Genomic DNA, 24,039 nt, shown 5'->3' with positions numbered 1-24,039 from the left:
TATGTGAGTGTGTACAAACATGTGTGCAGCGCTTATAATTGTAAGTCAAACATCGCAACAACTGCCGGTCACGCACGCCAGCCCAGACCCAGACCCAGACCCAAGCTCCCCGGAATGGAGACCCCGGCCTACCGCTGGAGCTGCATACAAATCGCAGCAACGACGGCTCCCAGGCCCACCTATCGCCTAATCAGGCAAACACATGTGCGCTCCATAATTACATTGCAGCTAAATACGTGCCCGCCACCGACACCCGAAATTAAGAGCACTGCAACAGCAGCGACAACAACAAGTGCAGCAACAACATTAGTTGGAAATGTCGCGCATACACATCGCATACATCGTCCAGAATAAGCTACTCCATTGGACAGTAAAAATGCCAATGGAAAAGGTGTCGCATAGTTGATAAGTTGCGTGTCCTTGCGGCCCAGGGATGACCCACAAATCACGGTATTACAACTCTCCTCAATTTGGTGAGAGATCAGTGCAGGGAGTAGATCAGGATCAATATTTGAGATCTATACTTATTCTCTAAAAAAATAATCGAACAAGTAAAAATATTACGAAGGGTTATTTTGATAATGATATAATATTTTATTATGACACAAAGAAATTAAAATGTATCTAGATTTGAAGTAAAGTAAAAATATTACGAAGGGTTATTGTGATAATGATCTAATATTTTATTATAACATAAAGATATTAAAATGTATCTAGATTTGAGCTTCTCTTACCTTTCATATATGTTATATTTCATATGACGTTATTCTCTTAGCTTGCTATCTGGCATATAATTTAGTTTTCATCTGATTTCAGCACACTCCACTTACTGCATTTTAAACTGGAACAAGTTTCATGAACTGAACCATTGATTCACTCAGTGAAGCTGATGAAGAAAATAAGTTTTTGGAAAATGCATTTCTGCTTTACTGTCTTCAATTGAGTGTTTACAATTATAGAGAAGAAATTGTCTTGATTTAGAAAATGTAATTTGATGTAGATGTAGTAAATAAATTATATAAATATTTATAAAAGGGGTTCTAATTAAATTAAATTAAATTGTTAACGTATAAATAATTATTATATATAAAAAAACGAATTTAAAAATAACAATTTTTAAAAAAATGTTATTATTTATTAATAAATATTGTATACTTTAAATTGCAATTTAAATTTTTGCTAATAATATATTGATGTTTATTTTTAAAGAAAATAAGTTGTGTTAAATATGTATTAATAAATGTGAGTATTTATTAAAAATTAAATTGATTTTAAATTTGTAGCATGCCCAAAAATTTTACACTTAATTATTGAGATAATTAATATTTTAATTTAATTTTTTTATTTTTATTATATTTACATTACAAATTTACTATAAAAAAATGTATAAAATAATATAAAGTATATAAAATTGAATTTAATAACTCTTTTAATTACTTATAATATATATAATAATAATATAATATGTAAGTTGTATTTAATTATTTATTTATTTGTACGTTTTGTATTACTTATTTTCTAATATTAGTTTGCTCTTCATTCTTGACTCACTTGTCACGGAAATGACTTTGTTGGCTAAATCACAGTTCCCAGAAATTGTCTCATCGCTGGGGCCCTTTGCACTCGTCACCATCACGTGCAGCAACAACAGCTATAACAATGACAACAATTGTAGCAAGAACCGCACAATCAGTTGGCACCCGCTCTACTCGCTCTCTCTGGTCTGGCTCCTGCCTCCTGCTTGGTGCCTGTTGTACTTCCTATAATTTGGCTGCATAAAAATCACTCACTGTGCAACATCGGGTCGCCGAGGCTATTGAAGTTTTATTGGGCACCGCCGGCGCTGTCCCCCGCCTCCCCGCCCATTCCGTTGCCGAGTTTCCGTTTGACATTTTGTTAACAATTTCGACCACAATGCGTTTTCATTGCAACGAAAATGGGCAGAGAGGAGGGAGCAGGGTCATGGGTAGGGAGCTGTAGCTGGGTCGAGGCATGCGTGTGAATGCGAATGAATGCATGAATGAGTTCGACGCTGCAACGGGACATAGTTGGGTGCGTGGAGGGGGAATGAGGAATGGGGCATGAGGCATGAGGCATGGCAGAGGCCAGAGACAGAGGTAGGGGCACTGGGGCAAAGTTATTGCCCAAGTGAAATCAAACGACAAATGTCACGAAGCTAATGAATTGAAACGTGCCAAAGATTTGTTCGCATGTGACTGCAACCGCGATTCTGCTGCTGCTGCTGTTGCTGTTGCTGATGATGATTATTATGTCGCAGATGATGATGATGTTGCATGACGATGGGACAGGGTGGGCAGCGTGTAAGCGGAAAGTGTTGATAGAATTAGTGTTGATTAGAAAAATGAAAAGCTGTTCAGAGCTTGGCTACTGCTTAGCAATCAGAGCGCGACTCTTTAAGCATGCCAGCTGTCCGGCTGACCAGCTCATTGAAATTTAAAAAACTCATTAACATGTAAAACGCCGTCTTGGGCAAGGAAGGGGATGGGGATGGGGATGGGGAATGGACATAGCTAGGTAAAGGGTCAAAGTTCAGTGCAATGGTGGAGCATATTTAAGCGCTGAGCCCGCAAAAGTGGCCCGGCTAAATAAATGTTAAACGCAACGAAGAAGTGCTAAAATATTCACTAACTTTGTAACTCTTTTCAACGAGGAATCCGGTAGGCGACCTGGGCGTGGGCGTGGCAACTAAAATAAACACATTTAAAGCGAAACTTTATGCAGAGCCAAACTCATTTGCATGTTAAATATTTTACCAGCGGCTGTTAAGAGAGGTAGCAGGCGCGAAGGGTGAGTGAACAGAGATTCTATAGGGGGTTAGTCCCACATCCCGGCTAGCTGCTGGAAAAGTGTCTTGCAAGTTCACACTTTAAAGCCGAGCGAGAAAGCGTGGAAAAAGCGACAAAGCGCTGCGAAAATTTTAATTAAAATTTGCGCTCAAGACGAGCGTTTGGTGCGTAGAATAGGGGGCGTCAAAGGGTGGCCAGTGGGCGTGTTGGGAAATTTCAATTAAATGTGCACATGCCAAAAAATGAGGAACCAACAACCGGCACTAGGCAACCGGGTCGGGAGCTGGCTGAAGGCAAAACCAAAACCAGAACAACAACAAATTGAGTGCCGAAACTCGAAAAGGATTCAAGGGAGCCGAACAACGAGGTTGCGGTTAGCGATATAGATAAACACTTCAAATGACTAAAGGATTTGGGAATTGGTTTCTCAACAGCTCGGGGGCGTGGCTGGCGCTGGAAATTAAACACAGTCTTAAAGCTCAGCGAAAGTCGAGTTGACTCGAGTCTAGTCATGCTGAAGACCTAAGCTAAGCCAAGGCTGCACCCACTTAGTGGAGCTTGGGGATCTGGAGAAGCTGTTAGAGCCGTTGGAGCTACGGCTGAAGTCAAACTCAAGTCAACTGTCTGCTTTGCGTGCGCGGGACAACTGTCGCACGGCTGGTAGGTGGGAGGGAGGGGTGGTGCGGTGGCGCGGCGACCTGGCAGTTGGCAGCTGGCAGCTGACAGCCACTTGACAATGCTCAAGTGTTCCGCTGGCATGTTTAAGATTAAAGCATTGCGCCTTGCAACAAAAGTTGCACTGACAATGGGCGGCCAGGCATGCGACGCTTACAAGTGGGTCCCGGCTGGGAAGGACCCCACAATGAAAGTGCTTCAAGCATTTGCAAAAGAATGGCAACGGAATTGCAATGGCATTCTGGAGTGCGATGCAGGAAGGCAGAGCCACGCAACAACGCAGCTACTACGAGCTCTGCATTGTTGCCACCAATGGGTGCCCATCAGGCTGGGGGGATGGGCGGTTGCGGGTGCCTTGTGTCCTTGTCCTTGTTCAACCAGCTGGCAAAGCCTTCGGGGGTGCCAAGCCAAACAGAGTTGACGTCAGTCACTTTGAAGATTCGCTCTGAGATAAGCTTAAAAACTGAAAGGTTTCCAAGGATCAGAACTTGGGCGCACAGACTAAATAGATATACTAATGCAAGGCTTGCGTAGGCTAACAGCATTAAAGGATTTAAATTGCACAGAAGAATTGCTAAAAGAAGCTAAGAAAGGATCAGCTTTAAGAGGATATTACGGAAAAGGCAGGTGTATTGGATGTCCACATGTCCACAACTTTGCCATAAGTAGACAAACAAGACAGAACCCAGCAGCCTCCTGTATGAGGGAGCATGAAATCAATTGTTTTTGGAATGAAATAGACACTCATACTTAGCTCATACTTAAACAGCAGTTAAATGTGGAAGATTGTTTAGTTAAAGTACTCAGCTAATCAGAGGTGAGATATAGCCAGTCTGCCTCTAATTTAAATAATTTCTTTAAGCGCCTTTTGAACTTGATTAATAGATGACACTACAAAATACACACCAGGCTCTGTTTCTTCATACCCCATGTGAAGGCGTGAACATTGCGCTTAGTTTAGTAGGAAAAGTTTTTGCTTTTAGCATTAGCAGCTGCCTGCACGGAGCTTGGCCAACTCAGCAAAGTCTGGACGCAACTCTCTCTCTCTCTATCAGTCTTGCTTTATGCTGCTCTATATGCAACTACACTGCATAATTGATTCGCCAGCCACTGTGCGTGTGTTGTGTTGTGTGTTGATCTCTATGTGTGTGTGGTTGTGCCTCGTGCTTGGGCTGTTGTCCAAGTAACTTCACTCGTGTGCTTTGCCACTAAACGTTTTGCTGACAGGCAGTCACTGCATCTGTCCGTGTCTCCATCGACTGGGCAGCATTGCATGTTGGCAACTTTGCCTCAATGCCGTCCTGTTAGTCAATCAGTGACTTTTCTTTAACAACAAATTTTCTAAATGAAAATGCAACATCATTTATCAACATCAACCAAAGGCGAACGGCAACGGCAACGGCAACGGCAACGGCAACGGCAACGGCAACGGCAATGGCAAACGGCAGCACATTGGCCACATCAAGTGGATGCCTGCTAGATGCCAGTGAAGTGGCTAAAGCTGTAGCTAAAGTTGAACTGCAGCCTGCTGCATAATGGAGTAGAAGCTGCTGTAAAAGTTATACTGACTCTTGAACACTTTGATGCCACACCTTCAGCCACAGCCCGAACGAACTCATTAGTAGCCGGCAAAGAAGTCAGCTGAAAATCAGAGCCAAGCCAAGACTCTTCTTACCCATCCAGCGTATTTGCATGCACTTCATTAGCCACAGCATTCAACACGCCCACAAGGCGAATGAGTCCAACTTGAAGTGTCCGTTGCAGGAGTCACTCAGGCAGTCGCCACATCAATGCCAAAATTGCAAGTTATCTTGACTACGTCTGTTTGCTTTTGTCTCGCCGGGGTAAGTCAACAGGCCAACAGTCAACAGGAAATAAATTACAGACGACTTTGTCATGTTGCTCAGCTGTTGGCTCACACTTGGCCAGAAAAAGACGCCCACTTCATCGCATCAAGCATCTCGCATCTCGCACATTTTGGCTAAATAATTGCAATTTTTATCAGAGAGTGAGTTAGCGAGAGCACAATTAATGCCTGGCCAGCAGTCACTTGGGAGTGTCTCTCCATCTCATCAACTAATTTAGCCAAGCAACTGGCTCCACTTCATACTTCGGCATACTTCAGCATACTTCAGCAGCTGGTTATTATCCTCATAGACATCGATGATGTGTTGTTGGCGAAAGTTGTCGTTGTGGTTAGTGTTTTTCTCTTAAGTTTGGCTGTGTCCAGGAAAGTGCTTTGGTGCTGTGGCGAATACTCTCAGCTGGCATCGGGCATTTAATTGGATTTCTGCCCAAATTGCGTTTATTATTGCGGTCTTTATGAGGTGTGAAGGGGCCAATCATGAACGAATTTCACTCGGTTGAACCACTCAGGCCTCGCTAACCAGAGAGAGTAATTAAGTTTTTGTACGTCGTCCAAGCATGTAGTGTGGTTTGAATGCCTCTGTGGCTTGGCGGTGCGCAAATGCGCTTAATATCCAACTCCTTAAAGCCAATTGCCCATTGTCGATTGCCAACTTCCTTAAAGCACAGACACACCCACAGCTACAGACACTTACGCACACATCATAGTTATATACTTATTTCTCGCGCCTGTCTGCTAGGTAAACTGTCAGTACATCGAGTTGAAAAGCGAAAAATGTCGTGTCAATTGCAGGACATAAATCAGCAGAGGCAGCTAGCTAAGAAATGTAAATGTGAACGCTTTGCAAGCCACCCAGGCGTGGCCTTCGCCTACCCCACATGTTTGTCTATGGAGGCAGGAGAGTGGGGCGCCAAGGCAGGGGGCCTCAAGCGCAGCAAATGGTGACAATTTGTGAAGAGAAAAGCGGAAAAAATGAAGCGAACTTCAATGGAAGCTGCGTTGGATTGCAAATACTTTCATGTTCGTGCCACATGTGAAAGAAGAAAGAAGACGCAGCAGGCTGCCCAGCCAACCCCTCTCCCCACTTTTATTTTATTTGCCTGACCCACTTTGCGACGACTTGATTACAGTTTTCAATGCATGCGACTTGAATGGCGTTTTGATAGCCTCTAATGTAGCTATCTGGCATCGCGATGCAGTCCACTTAGTGCCAGTTAAGCTGGTAACCTCTCTGCTTATACCAGCTCATACCAGCCCCTTCCCGCACCTGCACTACAAATACCCCGTTGGCACTTTCACTGCCAGTCTGAATTACATTTCACTTATCTTTGGCAAACGAAACGAATTCTCTGGTCTAACATGCAAATCCGTACAGGCCGCTTAGTCCTTGAGCTGAGAGCAGCTGCGGACTCAACTAGACCTCCTCCGGCTTGGCGTCCCCTTTTGGCGTTGTGTTGCCTCGCACTCAGCTGCCATAATGTACTTGAAATATATTTTTGCATCTTCTCGGCGCTGTTTCATTTGTGACAAAGTGTCCAGATCCGGATCCGTACAGCTGTCATTCTGGCATATCTGTGAGTTCTCTGAGTTATATATATTAAAAACTGCCGTCTCCTGTTTGGGTTTCGGGTAGTTGTTGTTTAGGGCAGAGAGAAGCACTTTGAATTTATGGCACTGTGATTATTGCTTCACTTGTCTGCAGATATCTGGCAGACTGGCTGCACATAAATCCCCAGCTCTGTCACACTCAAGTATAGCTGGGCTGGTTATGGGAGAGGAGGCATTAGAGTTGTTTAAATTTAAGCCGGCGACTTCCGTTCCAGTCGCTCTTCATCTTCTTACCACGTGGCCGTGCATTCATCCAATTAGACGCTTAATTGTCTGACAAGCAAATTGCTTTGTCAATATTTTCACCAAGTCATCTCTCTCGTTCTCTCGTTCTTCCGACCTCTCCCTCTCTGTTTCGCTATCTAGTACTTCCCCAATCCAAACATCCCAAGCTAGCCCAACTGTCTACCGCACGCACTTACTTCTGACAGTTTCAAGCAGCGGACTTTATTACCCAACCCTCCGGCTGGCCATAGGGGAAGCGGGTCTATTGCTCCCTCACTCATAAGGTAACCATCAAACAGGCTTTCAAGTTTGACCACAAGTGTTGCTGATTTTGTTGTAGCTGTCGTGTTGCTCCTGTTATTATTGATGTTGTTGCGCCCAGAAAGCTGCCCTTTTTCGGGTCGGGCGTCTGGAGTAGAAGCCAGACTCGTGTCACTTATAGACTTCACTTTAAGTTGTCAATGTTTATAAATACTTACACGCCGAAGAGGCAGAGGCTTGCTATATTAGACACGATCTATCTTTCTTCGTGTATTTCGTCTCAGTCAATGCTGAGGCGCTTCTCCTTAGGGCAAGTAAAGGATCAACTTATATACCTGAGCCATCATTAGATATAATAAATTGTCCATGACATCTATGCTAAGCCATTGCAGGCTGGTTTCTTTATGTTTGGCAACACATTCGGAATTACAACGGAAGCCATAACGAGCAACATTTCACTTCCTTTAAACCCGGTTCAATAGCCGTAAAAACCGAACATAATTTTCAGTCCTCAATGATGATTTTATGCAAATGGTAATCAAGTGAGAGCAAAGGGCACACATATGCCTTGGCAATTCAGTTCAATAAAAGCCAACAAATGCCTCTTGATAAGTGTAAAATTTACAATTCCAATTTTTTACAACAGTTGTGAGGGGTCTTAAGCTGCCCCGCAGCCCACCCAAAAAAGGACTTAACAATGATATGAAAAAATTGCTTAAGCTTACAAAACGCCACGTTAAATACTGCGTATGCGAACTCTCTATTGAGGGCTAACAAAGGGCCCGCAACTCAATTGAAAAATCTCTCGAAAAGGGGTTGGGCACTGGAAATTGTGAAAGTCACCTAATGGCACAGCTGTTATCCGAGAGCATTCAAACATAATTCTCAATTGTCGGAGCTGTTGCTTTTGACGCTTGGCAATCAAATTAAAAATCGAGATAAATTTTGTTTTCTCCTTTTTTGCACCCCGCATAGACAGGGCGGAACAGCGGATCTTAAGATAGTCGACTTGATTGCTGGCATTGTGAAAAGGGGTTGCTCCGGGCCTCTAATGAAGTCATTAAGGGTAGCTGCCATTCGGCAGCCGTAAGTTTTCTATTGCATATCTACATCTGAACATGTGTTAGGTGTGTGTGTGTGCGGTTAACCTTGAGCCACTGGGTCCTGGGGTTCCTTAAATGTTGTTCCTGCTAGCTGCTGTCGTCGTCGGCAAATGAATAAATTATCAACTATGTGAAGGTACTTACGAGTGGTATGAGTAGTCATGTAGTTGCTGCTGTTGGCTTTTTGGGAGGGGTGGTAATTGCAGCGTCTTGTCGTCTAGGCCATTAGAACCTGGCACTAATGGGCCTCTCGCCTACTACGACTGCGCTGGGACTGAGAGTCAGGGCAGGCTGGCAGGCTGGCTGGCCAACTTAAAGTTGGCAACCAAAAGCCACAGCGACATTAGCGCATAAAAAAAGCATTTGTAAGACATGAAAGGCACTCAGTCAATGGTTGGGCAGGTGGCTTTTAAAGGAGGTCGGTCTGGCAACCCTGAATAGGGATGCTCAGTAGGAAGACAAATCAATGCAGGTGTCACAAATGTCAGACGACAGCTTTGGCCCGCCCGTGAGGATATTAATGTCGCTGACTGAATTGATGATGACGATTGTTGTTTGCTTGTCTGTCGGGCTGGCAGAGGAATGGGAGCAGGCGGAGCTGTGCTTAAGCCGATTTGCCATCTTATCACGGGGCACAAGGCACAAGGCACAAGGCGCAACGCGCAAGGCGATTCCGATACCAATCTCCGCCTGAAGCGCCTCACAGCTTTCATAATGTGCTTTTCCTGCCTGCCTGCCTGCCTGCCTGCCTGCCTGCCTTGCTTGGCTGCTTGACTGCCTGCTCGCCTGACTGCCTGTCAATTGACAAGCATAATAAATCATGTGTTATGGTATTAATCAAGTTGAAGCCTTCTTCTTGCTACTGACTTTGTAGATGTTGTGTGTAGCTGTTGCTGCGGTAATCGCATGACATTTATTGCAGTTACCGTTCTGCCTGCCACTCAAAGAGGCTTCAATTTAAACGGCCTTAAAGTCAACTATGACTTACAGCCAAGTCGACTGTGACTTCAAGTGTCCTTTAATTGCGCCTTTTGCTTCTATTCGCCCATTGTCCTGCTGCCTGGCTCGAATTGTTTCTCTAATTGCCATTCGTGCTCCGTCTTCTAGGGGTTACCCCACACAATGGCACTGTCTGGCCGGCACATTAAGAACTTGTAAAGTTAAATTAAGTGTTGCGTCTACTATGCAAAAATTAAAAGGAAACTGAATCGTGTGTGGCCAGAAAAGTTGTCCGAAACTTTTACTTAACAAGGAGTCTGAGACTAGGTCAGACTTTTGTGAGCTTCGCTGGAGATTCCTTCAGTTCTTGCTTAAGAGCAATTTTACATTTGAGAGCTGCAGCTTTTGCCTAGACAATAGATCAGCCAACGCACGCTACTTGTTAGAGCCTTAGAGAGTTCCTGCTTCTGTTTCTGTTTTCGTAACTTTTCAGACGACCCCCGGTAATTGTTCCTCTCCCAACTACAATTGAATGCTTATTATTTAATTTGCAGACTGTAAATGCAATGCAATTAAAGGATTAACTGGGAATCCCATTAGGCTTTATTGTCATCCGACATACTTAGCGCTAGCGACAGGTTGGACAAGTAGCGAATGATTCACACGGAGCTACACTTCAACCTGCAATAGAGGGATATCAAATCTTGGGAAAGATGCCCGTTCTCTGACTGGGATGCACTTCAATTGCGTCTCAGTATTGCTGACAATTGATATATTTTCAATTATTTAAATGACTGGCAACAAATCTTAAGTGCTTACGACAATTTGCCCAAATGCGATGGCCCGAACAAAAAAAGGGACGATACCGAAACTATCTCAGCCTTAATGTAATTGCTGTCCCCACCTCGACCACAAACCCAAAGGAAAGTAATAGGAACCGTTGCCGGGTGGATTTGTGGGCGGTCAGCTGTTGGCATTTAAATAAACCAACGTTGACTTTTTCAACTACATTGCGATATCAAATGCTGTATTTGTATGTGTGTCGATTTTCCTAGGCGAAAAACACATTTCTTTGCATTTTATTTCTGCTTGAAGAAAATTCGATTTTATTTTTAAACTAGAACTCCTGCTGCTTCGGCTGATACCGACAAAAGTCGCAAATCAAATAAAGTAAATTGAATAAAGACAAACGACACGCCCCAATCCCCGTTGAAATGCAGTTGAAACTTCTTTGGAACTGGGCGTGGCATTGGCGGCATGAAATTAGTTGCTAGTTCTATTGCTCATGCCTCGTGCCACTCGCTCGAGTTGTAAATGCGGGGACAGAAATCGAAATCAAAATGTTCGCATAAAAGAATTATCTCTGCTTAAGTTGGATTATCTCTGGCCATAGAATCCAATTGGCAATTGAATGGAAAGATGCAAGAGATTCGATTTGTCGACTTGCTGCCGAACGTAAAATTTATTTGCCGGCGCTGGAGCTGGCTCAGGCTCAGTCCCTGTTCCTGTCTGCCTCCGTTTCTGTCTGCCTCGTCAGTTCTGTATTTGAAGTGCTTTCCCCCAATCGACAGCCACTTGAGAAGTTGTCCAAATTCTGTCTATGTGACTGCGTCGAAGTTTTTTTATTATTAAATTTGATTTGATTTGCTTCGGCAACAAATTTATAAGACACAAGCATACGTTTTGGGAATTGGATTAGTTAAGAGTTAGTCGAATGCGCAATAAACTCCCAACTCGAATAGGCCTGATTTTGCATTGCCTTTAAACTTTATTCAGAGAACTTAGCTTAGCCTTAAATTGTACCTTTTATCCACATAGAGCGCTATCCAGGTGTGCAGACTTGCTCCCTTTGGTGGTGCCTTTCTCTAGCTCACGCAAAACTAGAGTCAGCAGCTCTATTTCACGCTTGATGAAGTCCACGCTCTTCTCTACATCGCGTCGATTATAATGGGCGTCGATATCTACAGAGATGAAAATACAACCAGCTGAGGACAGTCCACACTAAACGATAAAGATGAAGAGAAACCCACCACGACGCTTGCATAGCATGCGGTACAATATTTGGAGTCCATCCAGCGCGCGATCTTTGTCCAAATCGTTGTTGCTAATCGTATCCTTACAAAGACTCAACGTCTTCTCCCACCTAAGACCCAGAGCCCTTGATTGGTTATAGGAACGCTCAAGCTTGGCCAGATCGTTTTTCAGACCCAGCACGGTTAAAGCTGCTTCATTCGTTATCTTGACCATGCGCAGGCGCATCTCCTCGATCTCTTGTAGCTTAGTGTTCTCCAGCTCATTGATTTCAACCTGGGCGAGCACTAAGCAGAGTATTCGACCTGGGTTTAAGGCTGCAATGATTTCCTAACTTACTTAAAGCATCGCAACGATCCAAACAATCTTTCGGAGAAACAAAAATGTCCGATTTCTTTACCACTTCATCGAGAACCCTTTCGTACGGTTGGAATTCACGCACAGTCTCCTTGAGAGCAGTGCGAAAGGTGCTTAGAACGCTAACCGACCTCTTGAACTCATCAATGCCTTTGGTCAGTTCGTCATGGAGTGCTTCCTCCTGGCGTATGATCGTTTCGGCAGTTCGCTTCTTGTCCGCGCAGTCCTTGATAAAGCCATTCACCTCAATGAAACGCTTCCTCAAGCGCTCCTGCACCCGATACATCTGCGCAATGCGCTGATGGTTGAGCTCCTTCTCGCGCTGGGCCTCCTCCAGCAGCTGGCGCTGCAGCTCCAGCATGGCATCATGCTCTCGAGCATTGGCTATGTAGAGCATCTCAACGGAGTCTCCCGCCGAATCCCAATTTGGCGGTTTTCTAATATTGGAAATTGACTTGCAGACAACTTGGGGTCAGGTTGATCAACAGGCTTCTTACTTACACAAAAAAGCGTTCTTGCTGGCGAGAGATGAGGTATTCGCCCACCGACTCCTCGGGATTCAAGTCCAAGCTGCCGATGACATCGGTCTTTCTGGTGGGCTTATGACGCGGCATTTTGTACGGATCTTCTGCAGCTCTTTTCAAAAATATATGTTATGAACTTTCGTTCCCAATGCTTTTTAGTCGACTGACCTTCAAGTGTAAACAATATTAATTTGCCTAAACTATTTGACAATGAATGCTATGATTGCTATAATAAATAAAATAAGAATAGGTTGATTTCTATGAGGCGAATGGAGACAAACTAGAGTAACTAAGAGTTATGTATATTCTGAAGAATTTTTTCTTTGAGGTATCTAAATATTGATACCCATCAATAATTTAGAGGGCTAAAACCATTTTAACATATTTTTTATATATTTTATATTTATTAAATTGTTGGTTAAGATTATGACTTTCCTTTTTGGCACTTAGTATTTCCTCAATAAATAATAAAATATCTAATTGAGATTGTATACTTTCATTGACATTATTCCTTTTGCATAACAGACCTTTAACATTTGCACAGATGTTACTGCTTTCTGCCTAACTTACTGTTATGTATAACTTCCCCTGATGACTGTTTCCAACCAACGTTTCCCAGACAACGAACGTGTTTTTTCAACATAGTTTGCGTTGCTTAAGCGCTTGTTACTTATTCGTTTATAAACATTCAGATGACTAATACACTTACACAGTTCTAGTTTGTGCTTTAATTGTTTCATATTTAGTTTGATTTGTTACTTATTAATTAGCTTTTGGAATGCCACGCACTAAGCCGACCAAGACTATCGATGTCCTGGGCAATCTGGATTTGCGGCCCGAGGAGGCGGTAGGCGACTACTTGGAGTCGAAGGCCCAGAAGAAGTACTTTATGTAAGTTTGATTCTGCATGGAGTACAAAAGCAGTTTGTGTTAGCTTTAAGCCCTCCGTAGCAATTGTCCAAATCCAGATTCAGCGGGAGACTCAATCGAACTCCTCTACATACACAATACACGGGAGCATGAAGAAATGCTGAAGCTGCAAGAGCAGATGCTGGTCAACTCGAAGCGTCAGTCGGAAATTAATGAAAGGCGAGTCAAGCATATGTACAAGACACAGGAGGAGCTGAGGCAGCGCTTCATTGATGTGAACAGTTTCATCAAGGACTGCGGGGATAAGAAACGCATCGCCGAAAAGGCCATCAACGACGAGATGGCGCTGCACGAAGAGCTCAGCGAGGACATCAAAAACTTCAAGACCTCCATTAGCGAGCTAACGACCTTTCGCGAGGCTCTCAAAGGCACAGTCGAGGAATTGCAGCCCTATGAAAAGGTGCTCGAAGAGGTTGTGAGCGTGTCCGACATCTTTGTGTCGCCAAAGGATTGCATGGATCGCTGCGATGCACTTAGTATGTTTCGAAAAAGCTGCGCTGCACTGCACTTGCCTCATCTTATTCTATTTTTCTAGTGTTGGCCCAAGTGGAGATAAGCAAATTGGAGAATAAGAAGCTACAGGAGATCGAGGAGATGCGTCAGCATATGGTTAAGATCACCAATGAGGCGGCTCTCACTGTGCTGGGTCTCAAGAACGATCTATCCAAGCTGGAGCGATCCTACCACGAGTCTCGGGATAAGTGTATAAAGTGGGAGAAGATACTGTCGCATACTAAAGATGTTATTTCTGCGTCTTACTTGGAGCGGGAGCGAAATATTGGCGCAATTAATGCTTTATATATTCTGCTCTGTAGGCGACGTGGTAGGTACTCAATGGCAACAGACTATCCAATACACATTTAACTAACTTATGATTCCACAAAAACAGGTTCAATTTCAGATGCGCCGAGTTTGGGTATTGCTGGGGAATTAGACTTCATCAAGGAAGAGCTGCTGATACTGAATGAATTGTTGAAGGAGTTCGATAACGCGAATAAATCGAATGGTAAATCGCAGAGAATGGAAAACATGGAAGCTTACTGCTAGCAAGGCTTTCAAATCTTCTTTGTTTTATATTTGCACTTAATAAATAAACAGGACAACTTAATAACTCAATGCAAAGCTCTGATAGGGGTTATTTTGTGCATCTAAGGTGGGTACGTAAGGCAGGTCAATCGAGCAGTGCTGAGTTGACCTGAAGCAAACAAAATTCTTTATTTAAAATGAATTAGTTTCTTTACGTTTTGGTATGTTCATAAAATTAAAGGCAACAATTTTTATGAATTTCCTCTATTACATATGCATGTAAATTTATCTTTTGACTTGACCCTTTTTAATAGTGAGCTTTCGCCTTATTGCTGCTTTTAAACGTTATTAATATCGCTTGTTGATGCCACTTTCTAATTGCTTTTACCTCATAAATCTTGCCCCACTCGGACGATAGCTTTTCTTTCCCAACTCCGTTTCCAACTTCAACACAGTTCAACTTCGAGTCCGACTCCGAGTCTGACTTTTGCTGCGCTCTCTGCGTCTGCAGTCGCCATAAGTCACAAAATTGTCGGACTCTCAAGACAAATGTGACGCTGCATTGGCCGTTAGCTCATTTAATTAGAAAACTAGAGACAAGGGCAACTGCAGCTGGACGTAGCTGGCTAAGGCCAGAGCACTTCCATCTATCCGCAGTAAGCCGGGAGTGCAGTTAACGGCCTGTCGCATCAATTGCACATTACGGACTGCACAAAAGTTCGCTTGACGGCTTTTTAATTACGTCAGTCGAGGAATGTGCCCAGTCCAGTTGCAGCCCTCTGTTGCTCCTACCTTGCTCACAATTAGCGGAACGGCTGACAATATCTAACACAAAAAAAGTAATGTCAATTGCACGACTTGACACTCGGCGGGAGCATATTGAAAAACTTTTTTAATTACCACCGAAAAAAGGCCGTTTTCAATTATTCATCGACAGGCCTGCGCTGCGACGTTTAACCTGTCGACCACTTGACATTGTGGCACAAGTCCTGACGACAAAAAACCAAAGTGCGACTCCATTCGTTACAAAGAAGAGCAAATACCCTCGAAGGGAAAGGACTCCAAGTACTACAGCTGCTGCTTAAATTGGTATTGCGAATGGGCTTAATCAAATTTCTAGAGCTTATTCCAATTATGTAAAGAATTTATTTGATATTAATTATGGATGCAAATGGCTATAGGTAGTTCAAGAAACTACGTTTTTGAATATAAAATTATAATTATTAAGTGATATTATTACTAAACTAACAATGCTTTGCTGTATATCTGAATCTTCCAGACAACATTGTTTGTTAAAATAATATATATAGAAATTTACTTGCGGAAAAGGAATCACAAATAAGACTTTAGGAGTGAGAGTGGAGATGAGAGTCAAAATTGATAGCTTCATTCTGTATGTATATTCAACTAATCTATTATTAATTCGTATAGAAAATAATTATTAATTCCCAAATTTAGCTTGAATATTGGATAATCACATTAGTCACCTAAGACCTCCGATATTTGTCAGCGCTGGCAGCTAAAGCCTGTGCTGTTCGCATTCATTTGATTGTAAATTATAAGCATCATAATTACGCATTATATTTGCAAAGAGAATATAGTAGTACCCTGTAGAAGAGTATTAGAGTAAAAGCTTAAAGCTGTGAACCTGGCTTAAACAAAGAGTTGAATGGACTTTTCGACTAAAATAATTGACAATTTTGTTGCTATGCCTAATCAATTGAATAGAAATGCTTGATAATATAGTCAACAATTTAATTGGCTAAATTAAAATGCAAAATTCAAATATCTAATTCAAATGATTTTCAGTCAACCGAACAGCAGATTGAAAAATTGGCCCAATGCAACTGGCTGACAAATTGAGCGCCCCAAAATAAATTTTCAAATCTCCAACTCTTTCGGCAGTGGCTGGGGGAGGGGAATGAAAAGTTTGACATTTTTATGCCGTGTCGTCGTTCTGTTCGTGTTTTGATTCCCATTTCTTAAGACATTTCCGCCCGCTGGAGTTGAAAAGGTGTTAGAACTCAGCCGCTGCTGTTGATATATAGACGAGTCTGGAGTATATGAAAACATTTTAATTAATGCTGACAGCTGAAAAAGTCGCGGTTGCTTTTGTTGTGTAAATTTCTCGTTTCGTCGTCTTGAATGCCCTCTCGTCGAGGCATTGGGCTCAATAATTATTATTGGATTTCCTGCGGCATTCACTACTGGTTTTTCTTTTTCTTTTCATTTTCATATCGCTTCGGCTTGTGTTTTTCTTCTTCGCTTCTTTTGCGTTTTCTATTGAATAACACGTCAACAAATTAATCCGCTTAGCCCCGCATTTTTACCTCATCGAGTGGGTGCTCCCGCTGGGGCCGGCGGGCTAGACAACTGCCAGACACTGAGCCCAGAACCCAGTCGCCTAGCCAGACAGTTAAGCTTTAATCCTTCATAGTTACTTCTGGCTTATTGAATGCAGGGGTAGCTCTGGTTAGTATTTGCCTGAAGCTTGCTAAGGTTTCCCCTTTCGTTGTTGCCCGGTGTCAAGGTAAATGATTGAGCCACTGGGGAATGTCCCAGAGAGCAACTCCACTTAATTAATGGTTTTCGATTGTTAAAACATCGTGCAAAGCTTGGGTGCGATAAGCCTAAGGCTTAGATATATCTGTCATTATGTCTGATAAATCAAAAGAGTGAAATATGAATTGTATGGAGTATCAATTCAGCTCTCTGAACATTAAGATACCCCAAGTCACGCTAAATATTTCAGCTATTCAAGTTATGGAAGCCTCTAAATTACCCCCTCACAAAAGCCTTAGCACGCGATGTGGTTCCTGCGACTCGTTTTGTTTTTACCAAATTTAATCGTTGTGACCTCTTCGAGCTAAGGTTAAAACCAGCAAAAGTAATTAAAAATAATGCATTTGCAATTCGTTTAGCACAAAATAAACCTATATACTATTATTATATAGAATTGCTGTGTAGGTTATTGTAAAGAATACAAAGATTTTATATATTTTGGATTTGAGATACCTTCAAGACTTCCCTCGAAGTTTAAATTTATTTGTTATTATTTATTATTTACAATACTAGATTTGTGCTTTGGAAAATACAAGTACCTGTATGCCATAATTATGCCCTTAACATTTTATTAATTTCTAGAAGAATTATATATATAGAATTGCTGTGTAGGTTCTTGTAAAGAATATAAAGATTTTATATATTTTGGATTTGGGATACCTTCAAGACTTCCCTCGAAGTTTAAATTTATTTGTTATTATTTATTATTTTAAATACTAGATTTGTGCTTTGGAAAATACAAGTACCTGTATGCCATAATTATGCCCTTAACATTTTATTAATTTCTAGAAGAGTCTAGAAAGTTATTCAAGAATTAAATTTTACTATGGTAATATTCAAGCTCAGTTGCTGCGACAACTAGAGCACTCTTGCTTGTTTTATTTGAATATATAAACCTGAATTTATTTTTTATCATTGTCTTTACGTAAGAGCATAATCTCTGATTTATTTTTTATCCATTTAAATGTTAAATTTTATAATTTTTAGCGATGTCTCATATTATTATTTACTATTCAAGAGATCAGACTTCTCAATCATTACTGTTTAAGTATTTTGTGTGTTGATAATATTTTAAGTGTTGATAATATTTTCTGGTATTTTAAAAAATATGCGTGCAGTAGAGAAATGATCATGACTTAAGCTTTATCTAATGCTTATAAACTCGATAATTTATACAAAAGTTTTATTAACTTGTAGATCTAAAGCGTATTGCCATCAGGAGAGATTAAAAATCATTTTTAGTTATTTTTATATTTATTATATCTTATCATAGTTGTAATTTAATTGAGACAAATTAAATGTGTATGACAAATTTTGTTGCTTTGTTTGCTTTTAGAATGACATATTTAAATGGAGTTTACTTTAATAAGGGCTGATTAAATGTCATCTAGTGTGTAGCTAATTAATTTTTAGTGCTAATTTAAGAATGAAAATACTGATGTATAAATAAAGTAAATGTAAAAGTCAGTAAACATTAGGCTTTGCGAAAATATCACCTCATGATAAACATAAAATAGTAAAATAATAAATTAAATAAACAAAAATCAATAAAACACACATTCAATTCATTCAAGCATATATTTATTTAGGTAGATAAATATTAATTATATTTGCTAAGGCTGCCAACAATTCAGTATTATCGCTTCACATCGCTTAAAGACTTGAAAGATAAAACTGCATGGAGAGACGCTCAAGCGCCTGCAATACGTCTGATTTCAAAAGGCTGCCAAGGAAATGGCCTCGTCATGTCATTTTGCTGCAACTACAACGTTTGCCTGGCGGCCAATGCACTCCCTTGGTGCAGGAATGGCAACAACAATTTTCACTGTAATAACAATATATAACACACAAATTTGAATAACAAATTAACTCGCACACACTGTGACAACTCAGGCTGTGTGTGTGTCGAAATTGGCATTCAGTTTGCCGGGCTAGTCGGGGCTTCGACTTGCTGGCACAACATAATTGAATGGCTGCAGGACACACACGACAAAGCAGCGCAGGAGCAGCAGCCGCAAAATATTTGCTTATGTCGCTGACTGGCCTGGCATAAGGCAGACACAGAGCGACGGCAACAGGAGCAGCCACAGGCCGACCACGAACCACCCAACCGCCCGATCAACATCCAACCTCCAACCTTCAACGTCCATCAAGCATCGAGCCAGCCATCGACCAATGCAACTTGCAGTAACGTCAACGTCAACGTTGCATAAATCAACACAACGACAGCGACTACTGCGATGGCAATGGCAATGGCAATGGCAACGGCAGCGGCAACTGCCACGGTAACTGCAGTTGCAACTGCTGCAAATTTCAAAGCGAGCCAGTTTCTGGCCCACAGTTGATTGAATATTTCAAACTATGCATCTTTAATAATGCGCAACAACAACAAGGCCTGCAGCTATTTGTGGGCGCAAATGCAAATGCACAACAGCGTCAGCAGCATCAGCATCAGCAGCAGCGGCAGTGGCAGCGGCAGCATAAACTTATTTAGAGTTACCTACTGAGCGCTGGCCTAAGCAGACCCATGCCCAACTCAGATCGTCTGGCTACTTGCATGCGAGACGCCTTCTAATCAAGTGCCCGAGTTCGAGACTTGCTTCTTTTTTGGTTGCTGCCTGGGGCACTGAGCGGCATCTAATTGAATCTGACCGCAGCAGGCTAAAGTTTGTCGTCTTTTGCGACATTTTTGCTTGGGTTTTGGGCTTAGCAGGCATTTCTCTCGAACTTTGTGTTTGTTTAGTTGACCGCAGTCAAAAATAGCTTTGACAAAGTTTCGACTACGGAGCCCTTGACTTGGTTGACACTGGCTGACACGTCCGTCCGAAACTCTGTCCAGTCTGTCCAAAAAGATTCCTCGGCATCTTTGTCAAAGTCAAAAGTTTGCCATAGTTCAAGTTAATGTTGTGTGACTTTTGTACTTTTGGTCACTGCTGTCAGGCAATGAACCATGTTTGATGCCATCAATGATGCTCCAACAAAGTATTGGCAAAAAGTTTTAATAACTTGGCCAATTGCTTGCATGAATTTTGTGTTGGCTAATGTAAACTTTTGAGTAGCTACTGCCAGCAAACGCTACCCTCTGCCTGGACAAAAAGGGTATATTGCGCGACATGGCATGTGGAGGAGCACTGGGCCAACTCCAATTGTCGAGTGTCTGGCTCTGCAACAATTTTATGACCAGAGACAACATCCGCTTAATTAAAATTCTGTATTAAAATTAACTACTGCGGCGGCTAATGCTAAATAATTCCGAACGAACGTTGCACGCGTCGTATACGCAACGTGGCAAATGTCTGGCCAAAAGTTGCACTGCGGCAGCTAGAAGGCAGCTGAACCTCGGCTGGTCGCAGAGCGAGGGAAATCAGCTTAATGCAGCTAAGCTCTGCCAACCTGGCTGGCAGTTCGTCTCGGGCCATTTTGCGTGAATAAAAGAAGAAAAAAACAACAGTTAGCCCTGCTCACAATGCGAAAATTTAATTTAGCTTTTGCTTTTTTCGCTGTTAACCCCATGAATAGCTGGCTGCAAAGCAACAATTCGCTCGCAACATGAGAAGCATTACACATACGCAGTGTTAGCCGGCAGAGTCTTTCGACTCGCCTCGCATCACAGGTGTGTGTGTGTGTGTGTGCCAAACCACAGGAGATTAATTTCGTGTCTGCTCGTTCTGTTCTTTTCACAACAGAACAGCAACAGACAACAATAGGGCAAGCGACACAACGCACGCCCTAATCCCAAAACGAGGCAGGGTCAAAGGCGACGCATTAAAGTCAATAGTTGTCTACGAATGCCACGCCCATCTGCATACATTTTGAATAGCTGCTCTAAATTTGCAATTTAACTCAAATTCCATGCTGGAAGAGCACTTGTGCTCAAGCCTGACAGATCACACATTCCGGCACAGCAGGTGTCCATTAAATAGCAATTAGTCGCACGGCTGTTTAGTGACTGCTTTGATTACAGCTGGCAGGTGGGTGTGAGCGTAATTGTGGGCGGGCTGGGGCGGAGGTCGTGCTGCGTAGTGGAGTCAATCAAATTCACACGCTTTCCAATATTATAAACACGCATGAGACCCACTCGAATAGGCTGAACTCCTGCTGCGGCTGCTGCTGCTGCTGCTGCTGCTGCTGCTGATGTTGATGTTGATGACATCCTGCTGACACCTCAGCCACTCGGCCGTCTTTGATGTGGGCAACTGCTTGTAGGTATGTCCAGTGGCCTGGTAGCTGTGCATAATTGCCAAATAGCCAACCAAAATCTCAGAGACAGCGTTAAGTGGCTTATTGCCCAGCAGCCACAGCTGAGCCTTGTGGCTTGTAGACACATAATTAGACTGCTACCAATTGGATGCATGCTACACACATGCTGCGTGCCAAAAATCTCATCGATACCAGTTGTTCACAGCGCTGTGTGCACGACTTGAAGATACCCTGTTTTCAAAAAGAATTCTCCCAGCTTAACTTTATAGAAAATTGAAACTTTTCAATTGCCGATTTCTAGCTACTTCTGTCTTCGCTCCTCCTGCCACTGATTGCAGCTCAACCACCTTTCAGCTAATTGCCGTCTGGCACATCAAGCATTATTCTTGCCAAACTTTGGCGTCACTTTCAACCCACGGCAGCAAAGTTGAGGCCGCTCTTTCCCCCAGATTCCAGAGATTGTAGCCAAAAAAGTTTGTGGCGTTGGCTCATAAATTTCAGATATTCGGCATAACCATAAGTTTCCATTTTGAAAGTGGGGCGCATCGATTAAAGTCCGCCCACAAAGCGCAAATCCAAAAACTCATTACTGTAATTAAGCATTATAACAATGGGAGGGTGGGGGACATAATGGGGGCCGTAGGCAGGATTATTGCAGGATACTCGAAACAAGCCATATTTGAATTGGTTTTTGACCAAAAAGCTACCAAAAGTTGGCTAATGAGCTACGTTCTCATTTAGCCCAATTGGATGGATCACTAAGAGTTGCGGTTTGCGGTAAATCGAACTCTGGACTGCGTTGAGTGGGTCACGATGTAACCACATATATGCGCAAAACACTTTATCAATTGTTGTTGGCTATTACAATTGGATTATAATTATGAGTTAACATCGATAAAAAAAAACTGAAAACTGAATACTGAAAACAGTGAACAAAATGCATTTAAATGCTCTCGCTCACTCTTATCATGTTAATAAAAATGTCCCATTATTGTTCATTATCGTCGGAGTTGTTGCTTTAATTTATTTGAAAACTAAAGTGACATTTACAGGCAATTATTTAACGGTTTAATTGCATGACAGGCCATTGAACTGTGAATGAGAGAATTCGACACCATGAACAAGTGCCAATCGCCCACACACACACACACACACTTCTTCACACACACAAGTATGTATTTGTATATAGTTGAGCTTCATTCGCTGAGTTGCACTTGAAGCTGCACTTCTTTCACATAGCTGCCAGCTATGACGCGCTCAGCTTTTGTTTGCCCCGCAATGGCGTCCCTCAATGGCCGCCATTATGTTGTTAATATGGGAGGCGCAGGCAGCAGCAGCAGCAGCAATAGCAGCAGCAGTCAGAGCAACCGCAGCGACGCCAGCGCCAGCGCCAGTGCCAGTGCCACCGCCACGCCCCTTCCCCGCCCATCATTTTATAGAGTTGGCTTTTGTTCGCAGTGGCGCTGCAGCAACCGCATTGAAATTAACTTTAGTGCCATTTAAAGTTATGCGCTTCATAAATTGCAAAAACAGTTTCAATTAAAATGCGGCCATCATAAAAAGGAAATGCCGTCGACTGCTGCAGCTCCTGCAAATGCGTTCTGCTCATTGTGTTCAGATAGAAACAAAGGCAACTGCATCGGCTGCCGCTCAATGCCCTGGCCAATAATGCAGCCACGCAGAGGCGTCGTCCAGCCACACTGATAACGCGATGGGGGTCAACTTGTCTTTCACTCTGTCAGCTGCAACTACAACTGCTCTCTGAGTATATCAAATACAGCTCGGAATCTTATTTCAATTTGAATAAAGGGACTTGGCTGTGGAATCTGGTACGCTCCCCGTCTGAGGACTGCCCCTGGCATCAGTTGTCAGCCGGCGCAGAGTTGGTTCATTTCGTGCGTCATGGTCCGTCATCATAATTTGAATGCAACGCATTTAATTGCAAACTCGCTTTAATTATTATTGAACTATATTTAAAATGCAAATGCGTTCGCTGTCTGCTCGAGTGCGTTAACTTTTTGCCGCAACTGTTATCTAACGCGCAGCACCTCTAAAGGCAACAGCCACCGCCGCTTCGCCCTTTCATTGTCTATTTATCGGCGCTTTCCAAGTAATTCAAAGCGCCTGAGGCGACACGTGCGATTTTTGATTTCCGCTTTGCGGGTTTTTCGGCCACATTTCTCGCTTATCGGCCATGAAACTGTGTGTAGGCCTCCACATCCCTGTCGAGCTCTTGTTCTTCCTGTTGTGTGGCTTCTGCTCGCGGCACTTGTTCCGATAAAAGGCGAGCGGGTTCACTGGGTGAATGCGTTTAACTTGCTCTAGCCAAGAGTCACGCCAAATTTATTGAATCTTATAATGTGGCAGCTCATTGAGTGGGGTACAACATCCGCTGCAGCTGAATAGGCGAAAGGTAACAAGATATCAAGAAATCGCAAGCTGCTTAAGATAACTTTAATATATCGATTTAATTTGTGACTGTTTTTATTGACCCAGAGAATTTGTGGCTAAATTAAAATATTTGTGTTTTGTTTTAAGGCTTTATACTCTGAAAGTACTGCAAATGAATTGGTTTTGTTAAAACGTGTCTGCCCATTCTGCCGTACGTCTGTCCATGTGTATGAACCCGGCGATTTCAGAACCTTTAAGCTCTACACACTTGAACTTCCCGTCTTTATATAAGCAATTAAAAACTTCAGAGGACTTATGTTATTAAATTAAAGTCTAGTCTTCCAATTATTTTGTGCTTAATCATGTTTTATACATTTTTATTTATCGTCTCCATATGTAATAAAATTCTTGACATTGCAAATATAACCCAAGTGTAAATGAGTTGATTTGCTTCACACATTGTTTTTATTCAGTTAGCATATATTCTGTTGCACTGATCGTGTTTTTATTTTATTTATAATTCTTTTATATTA

General features: G+C 42.4%; 2 protein-coding genes across 3 annotated transcripts; one reads left to right on the top strand and one right to left on the bottom strand.

The window, feature by feature from the left end:
• Nucleotides 1–10,614: 10,614 nt before the first annotated feature.
• On the bottom strand, nucleotides 10,615–12,581 carry LOC111600597. The gene is made up of 4 exons (XM_023316793.2): nucleotides 12,375–12,581; nucleotides 11,856–12,310; nucleotides 11,516–11,803; nucleotides 10,615–11,446 (listed from the first exon to the last, which is right to left on the bottom strand). Exons 1-4 carry the CDS (start codon nucleotides 12,485–12,487, stop codon nucleotides 11,292–11,294), a joined length of 1,011 nt encoding a protein of 336 aa, XP_023172561.1. The 5' UTR covers nucleotides 12,488–12,581; the 3' UTR covers nucleotides 10,615–11,291.
• A 492-nt stretch (nucleotides 12,582–13,073) lies between these two features.
• On the top strand, nucleotides 13,074–14,426 carry LOC111600582. Of its 2 annotated transcripts, none has more exons than XM_023316773.2 (4): nucleotides 13,074–13,288; nucleotides 13,349–13,803; nucleotides 13,863–14,150; nucleotides 14,217–14,426. In XM_023316773.2, exons 1-4 carry the CDS (start codon nucleotides 13,176–13,178, stop codon nucleotides 14,372–14,374), a joined length of 1,014 nt encoding a protein of 337 aa, XP_023172541.1. In that variant the 5' UTR covers nucleotides 13,074–13,175; the 3' UTR covers nucleotides 14,375–14,426. The 2 variants fall into 2 exon arrangements, with proteins under 2 accessions (XP_023172541.1, XP_023172550.1); XM_023316782.2 differs by having other exon boundaries at nucleotides 13,207–13,288; nucleotides 13,366–13,803.
• Nucleotides 14,427–24,039: the final 9,613 nt, after the last annotated feature.

This window comes from Drosophila hydei, unplaced genomic scaffold, assembly GCF_003285905.1.
Source record: "Drosophila hydei strain 15085-1641.00,03,60 unplaced genomic scaffold, DhydRS2 tig00000149-arrow-pilon, whole genome shotgun sequence".
In the NCBI taxonomy this organism is placed as follows: Eukaryota; Metazoa; Arthropoda; class Insecta; order Diptera; family Drosophilidae; genus Drosophila; species Drosophila hydei.
Note: the sequence above shows the minus strand (reverse complement) of the source record. Positions and strands in the feature narration are given on the sequence as shown.

Excerpts from the sequence above, each read along its gene's own strand:
- LOC111600597 (XM_023316793.2), bottom strand. The coding sequence starts at position 12,487 with ATGCCGCGTCATAAGCCCACCAGAAAGACCGATGTCATCGGCAGCTTG. Across the intron at positions 12,311-12,374 it reads CAGCAAGAACGCTTTTTTGT|AAAACCGCCAAATTGGGATT; the intron begins GTAAGTAAGAAG and ends TTCCAATATTAG. Across the intron at positions 11,447-11,515 it reads CATGCTATGCAAGCGTCGTG|ATATCGACGCCCATTATAAT; the intron begins GTGGGTTTCTCT and ends TCATCTCTGTAG.
- LOC111600582 (XM_023316773.2), top strand. The coding sequence starts at position 13,176 with ATGCCACGCACTAAGCCGACCAAGACTATCGATGTCCTGGGCAATCTG. Across the intron at positions 13,289-13,348 it reads GCCCAGAAGAAGTACTTTAT|CAATTGTCCAAATCCAGATT; the intron begins GTAAGTTTGATT and ends AGCCCTCCGTAG. Across the intron at positions 14,151-14,216 it reads TCTGCTCTGTAGGCGACGTG|GTTCAATTTCAGATGCGCCG; the intron begins GTAGGTACTCAA and ends CCACAAAAACAG.